This window comes from Oryzias latipes, chromosome 23 (genome assembly GCF_053564925.1).
Source record: "Oryzias latipes strain Hd-rR chromosome 23, Olatipes_Hd-rR_3.1".
Lineage (NCBI taxonomy): Eukaryota > Metazoa > Chordata > Actinopteri > Beloniformes > Adrianichthyidae > Oryzias > Oryzias latipes.
In genome coordinates, this window is record NC_136259.1 from 25,900,819 (window position 1) to 25,911,922 (window position 11,104).

At 43.0% G+C, this 11,104-nt stretch overlaps 2 protein-coding genes across 3 annotated transcripts; both read left to right on the forward strand.

Moving 5' to 3' along the window:
• Positions 1 to 620: 620 nt before the first annotated feature.
• LOC144989496 (uncharacterized) lies at positions 621 to 4,282 on the forward strand. The gene is made up of 5 exons (XM_078942064.1): positions 621 to 786; positions 1,735 to 1,796; positions 2,432 to 2,597; positions 3,719 to 3,876; positions 4,031 to 4,282. Exons 1-5 carry the CDS (start codon positions 769 to 771, stop codon positions 4,137 to 4,139), a joined length of 513 nt encoding a protein of 170 aa, XP_078798190.1. The 5' UTR covers positions 621 to 768; the 3' UTR covers positions 4,140 to 4,282.
• A 1,844-nt stretch (positions 4,283 to 6,126) lies between these two features.
• Positions 6,127 to 10,694, forward strand: cct2 (chaperonin containing TCP1, subunit 2 (beta)). Of its 2 annotated transcripts, none has more exons than XM_004083248.5 (16): positions 6,127 to 6,255; positions 7,280 to 7,354; positions 7,438 to 7,503; positions 7,586 to 7,697; positions 8,021 to 8,097; positions 8,174 to 8,286; positions 8,558 to 8,760; positions 8,829 to 8,929; positions 8,997 to 9,124; positions 9,215 to 9,318; positions 9,395 to 9,514; positions 9,753 to 9,881; positions 9,952 to 10,055; positions 10,138 to 10,237; positions 10,310 to 10,451; positions 10,521 to 10,694. In XM_004083248.5, the coding sequence occupies exons 1-16, from the start codon at positions 6,253 to 6,255 to the stop codon at positions 10,549 to 10,551; spliced, it is 1,608 nt and encodes a 535-aa protein (XP_004083296.1). In that variant the 5' UTR covers positions 6,127 to 6,252; the 3' UTR covers positions 10,552 to 10,694. The 2 variants fall into 2 exon arrangements, with proteins under 2 accessions (XP_004083296.1, XP_078798187.1); XM_078942061.1 differs by lacking the exon at positions 6,127 to 6,255 and adding an exon at positions 6,293 to 6,722.
• The last annotated feature ends 410 nt before the right edge of the window (positions 10,695 to 11,104 follow it).

The following is an 11,104-nucleotide window of genomic DNA, read 5'->3' on the forward strand; positions in this document are numbered from 1 at the left end:
CTGAGTTTCCAACATTACATGTAGGCTGATAATGTCAAACATGGTTGATTCATGTTTAATATTCATAATTTCCCAGTTCCATGATGGATGTGTCATTTATTATTGCTTTGTTTATGCAACACACATTTAAAATCAGACGAATAAAAATTTGTTGATACAATTATTTTTTCCATTGCTATAACAGCATTCGTGTAAAAACAAAACAACAAAACAAAAAACGGTTATATTGCTCTTATTTATTATTTATAAATCAACAATTTTGCTTCATTAAATCTTCATCATCTTTAAAAAATCAACACAGTTTAAAATTTTCTTTTAAAATTAAATATAATTTAGTAGCAGTTTAAAAAAAATAATAATAATAAAAAAAATAATTTGATTTTTCAGAAACTGGCATAAATAAACATAAACTCCGTCCCTGTTCAGACCGGTCCTTGAAGACATTGTGTGACATCAAACCACAAAAAAAGGTTTGAGACCACTGATCTAAATGGATGACTTAGACTTAACACAATCCTGGAGTGTAGAGGAGTTATGGATGTCAGGTGTGGAGAATGAGCATCAAGGTTGTCTACAAGGTTCTTTGAGGGTCCCTGAAGAGCCAGGAAGGATTAGTGGAAAGCTGAAGAACAGAGATGACTAATTCAGATGGTGGAGGAGGAGGAGGAGCACCGGAAACAGCAAAGTCATTAGGTCTGGAAAAGAAGTGAGTCAGCTGGAGGTAAAGTGACAGGATTGAAACAAAATACAAAGACGAGGAGGAAGGACATGGACTTTCAGCTATCTGTGAGTTTATGCTGTGTGGGATGATTAAATTGTTTGCAGGAACAAATGCAGGAAATTCACTGTTTTAGTTTTTAGAATGTTACTTTTAGAAATCTATGAAGGAAATGTGTTTGTTTCTGCTCAAATGCAACAAACCAGATGAATGATATTTTGGAAGAGTTTTTACATTTTATTAAACAGTGTCCTAAGAGTCAGAAATACCAGTTTTGATGTTTTTGTGTTAAAATAAGGAGTAGCAGATTTTAAATGAGGAAGTTTTAGTTCTGATTTTTGAGAAAAACAGAAGAAAAAGAAATTCTAAATTTATTTAACAGATTTCTGTTTTGTTCATGCAGAATTTATCTCTAATAAAGAGTAAAAATGTAAAGAAAAAACAGGAGAACTATCATAGCTAGAAACACAGTAAAAGCATGAGTATTATGAAAAAAGATTACAATTTGACTAATGTTTTACAAAACTTGATTACAAGATCAAAATAAATGAAACATTTACTGTTAAATTTGGTTTAAATTTGCAAAACATACTTGAGTCACTCAAAATCTACACATTTTTAGCTCCAGATGATTCACGATTTTACTTCTTTGAGCTTGATAATATATGATTTGACTTGTTCTTCGAAAAAGTAAAGATTTTTTATTAATATAAAAGTTAAGTTTTAGTTTGAAACACATTCTCAATATTGATCTTTGTTTCTAAATGACATTCAAAGAAACTTTTGACTTTCTTACTGTCTTCATTACTACTTTAATGTAATAGTTAGGTGTGTGTGTGTGGGGGTGTCATTTGTCAGCCCACACACTGATGGCCAGAAGTCTCTTGTTGCTGCGGTAACTGTTGTCTCTAATCTTCCAAATTCCATCTGCCCCCTGAGAACCTGTAATTAACTGACACCTTATATCCTGTGTGTGTGTGTGTGTGGGGGGGGGGGGGTCCCTTTGTGTTTCACAGGGAAGGAGGGGCGCCCGACATCTCTCTCAGATTCAAGAAGAGTCAGACAGCAGAGAGCACAGGTAACAGGACAGGTGTTTTCTTGGGAGTTTGGACCTCATGATCTGATTTAGACTCCTTTGTTTCCTCTTTAAGCTGGAAAACGTGTACATCCTAGTGGACATTTGGATTCTCAGTTTTTCTGCACAGTGAGATTTAAATATATCTTAAAATTCATGTTTTATTCAAGGAAAGTCCAAATGAATGTAGCTGCAGGAAATGGAAACTCAGCGAGGGCAGGAGAACTTGATAAGAGTCTGAAAGCCTTTTGTTTGTTTGTGTGCATATGAGTGTGCATGTGTGTAAGTGTCTGTGTGTGTAACAAAGTGGAGACGATCTTGGCAGAGATAGTATTACTGTTAACAGACATCCTGATAAAACAAATCTGTAGATAATATGAAAACACAAATAAGTGTTGATCGTGTGTTTGTGTATGTGTACTTATGGGGACCTATTTCAGCTTAAGCACCATGAGTGAGGGATGCTCGGATAAGAGGGACATTTCACCCTTCAACAAACTGTGTTGGATACTAAACACTTTCATATGGCACACATAGATCTCCATAAAGACACATCTGAACTTGTTTTGTCGCCACTTCTTCCTCCATAAGAAGACATCACAAGGTGAAATTTGAACTCATCACTGTCTGTCTGCCAGTACCACTATCCAGCCAATGATCGTCTCGCAGCGGTGGACAGGTGAAACAGATCAACCAGCTCTGGATGAAGCACAGGAATCAGATGGAAACTGTCTGTCTGATCCACCATCCCTGGATCAGAACCTGCAGGATAAAATGCTCGAGAACCGGAGTCTGCTGGAGGAGGTAACACTCTTAAGGATAAATGCACCCTGATAACAGTGGACGGTCTGCAGGTGACTAAAACTGCTCCCTTCAAACGCGTAACATTAAAATTAAAAAACGCTATTCAGTTATATTGTTTTTCATAAAACGGTCTGCAATTTTCAAACCTTTATTTTGTTTTGATGTTCCACATTTCCTAATATGTTCCTTCTTGTTCTTTGTCTTTTGGCTACTTCCTTTAGAGGGACTACAGCGATTCTTCTGTATCTATCTAATCCTCTCCTCTGCATCCTCTTGGTTCACGCCAGCCATCCAAAAAACTCCTCTTTGGTCATCCTCTAAGACTCATTACTGTTACACAAATGCTGGTTAGCAACAATAATCTAGAAAGACAATTCAAAGTTTAAAGCTAAAAAAGAATTAATATTTGCTTTTACGCACTTTAATCTTTCCTGTGAACACTCAATATTTGAAGGAACATTTTTACCTGAAAGTCTATTTTTGCGCAGAGGAAGGAAGTTCTATGACCAAATGATGAAACTTTCACTTTTACCCGATTCCTGTTGAACATTTATTGAACGATTGAAAAATGCATCAGGAAACCGTTAAGCAGTTAAGCAGTTTTCTGTTTCCAGACAGCAAACAACATTCAGTAAGGTTTTGTTCTTTTACTTTTCTGATGCTGCAAAGTTTCCTGTGATCTGAATAAATGTATTTTTAAAATGCTTAAGAAGCAAAATCACATCCAGACTTGACATTCCAGCAAGACTTATACCATAATTATAATTTATATTAGGACATCTTTTAGAATATTTTTTTACTATCATTTTTGTTTGCATCTTTTTAAAATTGGAAAAAAACAAAAAGAAAAGACAAAACAAACTTTTTTGATTTGGTTTTTCAGCTTCTTTATCTTGCATTTTTAAACAGTTTCTATCAAAACAGAAAAAAACTGAAACATTTCCATAAATAAAGGAATCATCTTCAAATATTATTATTATTATTATCAATGATAAGATCCTGTATTCTGTTAGCACCATGCTATAGAGGTTATGTCAAAAAGGCACAACAGTAAAGCAGGAAGTGACATAAACGGGGGACTTTCAAGAGCCTTTTGTTTTAAGATTTGATTTGCTTTTCAGTTAGCTCGAATTGAGGCGGAGCTCCGGGGGGCGGAGCTCCAAGAATCAATTCATCTTGACGAGGACCACCCAAGAAAAGAAGACTTTCTCCACCGACAGAAAAACAGACTTCAGTGGCAAAACTTCTGTTTCCTGGGCCTGAGCCAGCGTGTTTCCAAGTAAACAAAACACAAACAAACACCGGGTTTGACTGATTTAACATGAAGATCAACAACCTCAGAAATAAACAGATTTACATGAACTCTGATGGAAAATAATGTTTGTGTAAAAGACTCTTCATGCGTTTGCAGATCATGTTTTTCTCTCCCGCAGACCCTGGGTCAGCAGCTACTTCAGGACGTTTCCCATGCACATGTACTGTCTGCCGGTTCAGGCCTCAGGACACAAATGCAGGACTTTGGGCAAAAAGAAGAGCATTTGATGTTGTTGCAGCTTAACCCCAACCACTCAGCTTGTTCTCAAACTATTCCATAGCCTCTCTTCTTCAATAAAAGGAAGATTTGTGCTGAATCTGCTGCATTTGTGAAACATTTTCATGCGGAATATAAAATTTTAATAAATCCCTGGATTTGGTCATATGTTGGAGAAACGCTTGTAATGAAAACCTGACAGGAAAGATCCTTTAAAGGATTCAAAGGCCGTTTATTGTCATATGCACAGTTAGGAAACAGGTTTCCCTGTACAATGAGATGCTTACTTTTCTGTCTGCTCCGAATGCCAGAAGGTTAAATAAATAAAAATAAAATAAAAATAGGGTAGGATATATACAGGATATCTGAAAATTCACACATAGCATAAGACATAACTATGCATCAGTAAAATGACTAAAACCTATATACAAATCAGATGTGCAAATTCTGCTGAGAGTAACTGTGCAGAAGAGACTTACATGAGTTAACGGTGTGATATACATGGATGTTGAAGGTGTAAAGGCCTGTTCACACTGGGACGAATTTCGCCCGCGATTTTCGCCGACGTTTAACGCCTCGTGACTAAACAAAGGGCACCAATGTGAGTGTGCACACCGACGCGAAAAAACGCCACGCGTCAAAGCGTCACTTTTTAAAAAACGCCTCGGGTTCATTTTTTTGGTTTGACGCGCCGCGTCGAAAACTATACGACCAATGAGAATGGCGCTTTTGCACACGTGTCTGGAGCTTCTGAAGTTACAGTAAAACACAACTTGGGGGCGCTCAAACACAAAACTGCCTTTCTGAGCACACACACCATCGATTAAGATAGACGCCAAGTAGCGTCTACACTGCCACGACGAAATAATGACGGACATTTTAAAATATCCCCGAAGCACCAGTTGGAGCAACTGGTGCTTGAAATATTCATGTTTTCTTTTTATGATTCTGACAAGCGCGTAAATACTTGCTCTCTTCTTCTGAGCGAAAAGAAGCGTAAATTTGCGCAGGGTCACCTTGTGTACAGGAGTATTTCTGTTTTACATTTGGCCTATGACTCAATGCCACACACATGGATCACTGAATGCTTGGAGCTGTACAATATCAACGGGACTCCAAGAGCCTTCATAGGAAACTCAATGAAGCTGTGGAAAACCACCCTTGAAGCCAATGGGAAGCCACTTGCACAAGTGTCCATCAAATGTGGGATATACCAAGGTGATGCTCTGTCCCCACTGCTGTTCTGCATAGTTCTGAACCCCCTCAGCCAAATAATCAACAAGACTGGCTATGGATACTGACTCAGAAATGGGGCCAACATCAGTCACCTCCTCTACATGGATGACATCAAGCTAAATGCTAAGAGCGAGCGTGACATTGACTCCCTGATCCACACCACCAGGATCTACAGTACTGACATTGGGATGTCATTCAGGCTCGAGAAATGCAAACGGATGGTGACAAAGAGAGGCAAGGTAGTCCACACAGTAAGGGTCTCACTCCCAGAAGGACCCTCAAGCTCCCAGGGCTCTGGTAGAGGACCCAAGCTTGGGTGAGAAACCAACTGATTCATATAGAAAAACTGAAATAACACCTTATATTTATTGTAATGTTTTATTAGTAAAAGTCTGTTAAGTTGGCTAATGTTAGGAAAGAAGATTACCGTAGTAAAAGTCTGTTGCCTTAACATCATGAAACATTAAATCAATTTTTTTAAAGATATAGTTTTAAAACACTAGGGGAAATGAAAACCTTTTTTAATTAAAAGTGATTAAAAACCATTGTAATGTTTTAGTGCTGACTAGGGGGTCTTTAGTAAAACATAAATTCAATATTAGCTTACTAAATACAAACTTTAGTAAACAAACTTAAGTGGGATTTTTTATTTATTTAACGATAGCTTTAATTATTCTCCTAAACACTTTTTTTATCCTCACGCCAGCTGAAAGGCCGTCTAATCTTTAAAACACACACATGTATTAACAGCCATTCAATCGCAGCGCAGGTCGTCGTTTGTCCTCTTCCAAGTGAAGGCATCATGGCGTCCATACGTGATTGCGTCACTTCCCTGTGCAGCCTTTCTCTAGTGCGCATGCACGGCCCCAGCCCGGTTTCAAAAGCATCATGGTAGGTCTTTTTCTTTCATTTCTCAACTTTAAACATAATTAAAACATCCTTAAAGCGCAGGGCATCAACAGAACACAAATAAACGAAATTAACCTCACGAGACGTTTGTTTGCCTCCGTTTAACGTTTAGGAGTTTTTTTGTAGCAACGATGCAAAGCACGGAAGCACATGGGCGTTAGGATGCGGCTAAGCTAGCAGCTTTGTGCTACTGTGTTTGTTGTTACATTATTATTTAACACCAACAAACCTGCAGTACTAATACTAAAACTATTCAACCGGTGGTTTGTTCGGTGTCACGGGTTTAGTTTTGTTATCTGGTCGTGGCAGCGCGTTAACATGTCAGGTTAGCTCAGTCCGGCTTTGTGGCTCAGGCTGTCAGACACGAAACAACGAAAACAAAATTTAAATGTTCACGATTTATAAAAAGTTCACGTTTCTAATCAACAATTTCCCGCTTTTTCTCATAGGTAACTGATTCAAATCAAATACTTAAAGGTTTATTGGTTTATTTTCATTTTGTATTTAATTTTTTTCTAATAAAAAGCTTCTAGCGGTTTCCAATGTGGAAGAGGCGGAGCTTCAGTTGCGTTCAAGCACACTCGGAGGCTGAAGCTTTCACTCATACCTTAAATGGATGATTTTGTAAAAACATGAACAAAAATCTAAGAATGTTGTCTATTGATTTGTGTTTCAGTTGTTTTATCATATTTAAATACTTCTGCTCTTTATCTTTGTGGAATGTGTGAGTAAAACATGAAGAAAATCTTTTTTTTTAAATGTAAAAACAAACGTTTATTAAATAAAATTAAAAAGAATAGTGCTTCTATCAGCCACAAAACTTTATCACAAAATTAAAATTAAAGGCGAGGCATAATTTAAAAGAAAATGGTTGTTACGTAAACATCTTTGATTTTTTACGTGAAATATAACATTAGGTCCCTTTTTTGGAGCAAACTAAAACTTTGTGTCCGTGAGGCCGGAGCCGTTTGGAACCTGGACTGTAGTTTGTGATGTTTGTCTGCAGGCGTCCCTGTCGATGGCCCCGGTCAACATCTTCAGATCTGGAGCAGATGAGGAAAAAGCCGAAACGGCTCGACTGGTGAGGTTTTCCTCAATGGTCCACTTCAGTTTTACTCACAGAACTCTTGATCTAAAGAAGCGCTTCCTTCTTTCTGGCTTCAGTCGTCGTTCGTGGGAGCGATCGCCATTGGAGATCTGGTGAAGAGCACTCTAGGACCGAAGGGGATGGTGGGTGATGAAGAACCTCTTCATCTTCAGGCTGATTCTTGTTGAGCTCCTTCATTCTCTGCGGCTTCTTGTCCTCCCCCAGGATAAGATCTTGCTGAGTGGAGGGAAAAGTGGGACGGTGACGGTCACCAACGACGGAGCCACCATCCTGAAGGCCATCGGGGTCGACAATCCAGCCGCCAAAGTTCTGGTCGGTGAGTGACATGCTCGGACAAGCCCCCGGTTCCGTTGGTTGGAGGCGGTTATCCTGAAGAAGCGCCTGTTGGACCCAAAAACCTAAAGTCATAAAAGGATGACCTGAAGCTTTGTGTCGTTATTATAAGTTTATTAAGATGTCATTTTTGTAGTTTCCAGCCTGAGAAAAGCGTCTCTGCTTCAGAATCAAACCAGAATATGAGTTTGATCTTAGAAACGACAAAAACTCTCAAATTCTTTAGCTGAAACAGTCCTGCTGATCAGAACCGGTCTGCAGGTTCAGACTGTCGGGGTTCCACCTGACTGGTGTTTCTGTCCTCAGACATGTCCAAAGTCCAGGACGACGAGGTCGGCGATGGGACCACCTCAGTGACCGTGCTCGCCGCAGAGCTGCTGCGGGTAAACACTTGGACGTTCTCGACTTTACGCTGTTTTAACTCGACACGTTTTAACCGCCTTTCTCTGACCTTTGCAGGAGGCGGAGCTTCTGATCGCCAAGAAGATCCACCCACAGACCATCATCTCCGGGTGGAGGAAGGCGACGCAGACGGCCAGAGAGGCTCTGAGGGAGGCGGCGGCCGATCACAGGTGACTCCTCCCCCTATGAACTGATCACACTTGATGCTTTTAGCAGAAAGTCAGTTGTTTGGAGCTTCCTTGTTCTTGTGGACCTCCCACATATCTGAGGTTCTGATTCTGAAACCGTAAACTGGTTCAGGCTGTGGTTTGGTGGAAAACCGGATCAAAGCAGGAACTTCTGTTGAAAAGAAGAAACAAATGCTATCAAACCGGATCTTCTGCAGTTCTTCCAGCATCAGCCCCTGGTCTAAACGTCCGCCTCTCTCTCTGGTTTCCATAGCAACGACCCGGCTCGTTTCCAGGAGGACCTGCTGAACATCGCCCGCACCACACTGTCCTCCAAGCTCCTGACCCACCACAAAGCCCACTTCTCCCAGCTGGCCGTGGACGCCGTCATGAGGCTGAAGGGCTCTGGGAACCTGGAGGCCATCCACGTCATCAAGAAGCTGGGCGGCAGCCTCACTGACTCCTACCTGGATGAAGGTGAGGTGGCTGCTAGGCGCCACGACCTCACGCCGCCAGTCGTTTGTAAACAATTGTGCTCCGCTCAGGTTTTCTGTTGGACAAGAAGATTGGCGTGAACCAACCAAAAAGGCTGGAAAACGCCAAGATCCTGATCGCAAACACGGGCATGGACACCGACAAGATCAAGGTACGGAGTCCGACTCCGGACGAACACCCCGGCGGCCATCTTTGTTCTCATTCGCTGCTTCTGCCAGATCTTCGGCTCCAGAGTTCGCGTCGACTCCACGGCAAAGGTGGCGGAGATCGAGCTCGCCGAGAAGGAGAAGATGAAGGAGAAGGTGGAGCGCATCCTGAAGCACGGCATCAACTGCTTCATCAACAGGTACTCCACCTGCAGGGGGCGCCACACCGCAGCAAGGTTTAATTCTGTTATCAGAGGCTCAGACAAACCCATCTTCTGCTGCGTCTGCAGGCAGCTGATCTACAACTACCCGGAGCAGCTGTTTGCTCAGGCCGGCGTCATGGCCATCGAGCACGCCGACTTTGCTGGCGTGGAGCGCCTCGCTCTGGTCACAGGTACACAAACACACACCTCAGCTTCTGAGAGACCCTTCAGGCCCAGAGTCTGACGCCGCAGCTCTGATTTCATCAGGCGGGGAGATCACCTCCACCTTCGAGCACCCGGAGCTGGTGAAGCTCGGTCAATGCAAGCTGATCGAGGAGGTGATGATCGGAGAGGACATGCTCATCCACTTCTCCGGGGTCGCCATGGGTACGTGAGGCACGCCCCTCAATGGCTTCTGTTGACGCCGGTCCAGATTCAGTTCCAGTCCATCAGGTCCTCTGCTGATGGCATCTGATCGTATTTACATTTCTGAAAATAAATGAATTGAAGCCAGAATTCTGCTCACGTTTGTGAACTGAAGGGTTAAATCATCTTTTCATCACCTGCCTTTAAAGGGCAGGTCGTTGTTGGTCCACCTGTGATGCTTTAGCCCCTCCCCCTACAGGTGAGGCCTGCACTGTGGTCCTGCGAGGAGCGACTCAGCAGATCCTGGACGAGGCGGAGCGCTCGCTCCACGACGCCCTCTGCGTTCTGGCTCAGACGGTGAAGGAGCCGCGCACCGTCTACGGTGGAGGTACGTGCGCGCTGCCGCCGTTTGGCTTTGAGGTCAAAGGTCACCCCTCACGCCTGTGTGGGTCCTGCAGGTTGCTCCGAGATGTTGATGGCCAAAGCTGTGATCGACCTGGCCAACAGGACGCCAGGCAAGGAGGCGGTTGCCATGGAGTCGTTCGCGAAAGCGCTGACGATGGTGAGTCTGTCCTCCGTCGGTTTTGCCGTTCATGTCCTTGGAGGGCGTGGGCTCAGCTCGCCATGGCGACTTTGTGTTTCAGCTGCCGACCATCATCGCCGACAACGCCGGCTACGACAGCGCCGACCTGGTGGCCCAGCTGAGAGCTGCACATCAGGAGAACAAGACCACGTTTGGACTGAGTGAGTTCAAGATCGCAGGTGAAAGCCGCTGGCGGGTCGGCCCGTCTCAACGCTAAACTGTTCTGGTTGCAGACATGTACCAGGGCACAGTGGGAGACATGGTGGAGCTCGGCATCACCGAGTCCTTCCAGGTGAAGCGGCAGATGCTGCTGAGCGCCTCTGAGGCGGCGGAGATGATCCTGAGGGTGGACAACATCATCAAAGCTGCTCCCAGGTCAGCTGTCAATCATCAAAGAGTCTTTTGAACCCGCCAGACCAAACTGACCCGCCGCTGTGTTTGCAGGAAGCGAGTCCCTGACCATCACCCCTGCTGAAGGGCCACGCCCCCCAGGAAGGAGGAAGTGTAGTTATTTATCTGCTGTTTGTGCTGCAGCCGCTTCTCGTCTGAAGATGTAACCTGACGTCATTTAGAGAAAAGTTCTGTTCTTGTTAACTGAAATAAACGACCCGATCTCCAGCTGTGGGTTCTGTTTGTGGACTTCATGACGGAAACTGGACTGCAGGTTTTATGCTAACTCCGTTCCTGAGAACTTCTTTAAAAACAGTTTTTTGTTCAAATGGGATTAAATTCCTTCTCTGGCCTCTAGGGGTCACTGTGAGCTAGGAAAAAACCCAGTGAATAGACCAGATTATATTCACAATTCTTCTCTTTTATTCAGCCTTTATTAATGTCACCCCTCTCCCACCCCCCAGTGATGACATCACAGCGGGAGAAACCATTAACACACACAAACCTATTATGGGGCTAAAAATATTCATTAGCAAAGGCCAAACTGTCAGGGACATCCAGGGTAATTTTTATCATGGGATGGCCACAGGGCCTGTGACTTGGTTGCCATTTTGTGTCAAAGTGTGAAATTCTGTGAT

What these genes read in the sequence shown, in the direction of transcription:
- LOC144989496 (XM_078942064.1), top strand. An exon ending in TCAGACAGCAGAGAGCACAG is followed by an intron (nt 1,797 to 2,431) that starts GTAACAGGACAG and finishes TCTGTCTGCCAG; the next exon opens with TACCACTATCCAGCCAATGA. An exon ending in ACCGGAGTCTGCTGGAGGAG is followed by an intron (nt 2,598 to 3,718) that starts GTAACACTCTTA and finishes TTTGCTTTTCAG; the next exon opens with TTAGCTCGAATTGAGGCGGA.
- cct2 (XM_004083248.5), top strand. An exon ending in AGCCGCCAAAGTTCTGGTCG is followed by an intron (nt 7,698 to 8,020) that starts GTGAGTGACATG and finishes TTCTGTCCTCAG; the next exon opens with ACATGTCCAAAGTCCAGGAC. An exon ending in CAAGACCACGTTTGGACTGA is followed by an intron (nt 10,238 to 10,309) that starts GTGAGTTCAAGA and finishes TTCTGGTTGCAG; the next exon opens with ACATGTACCAGGGCACAGTG.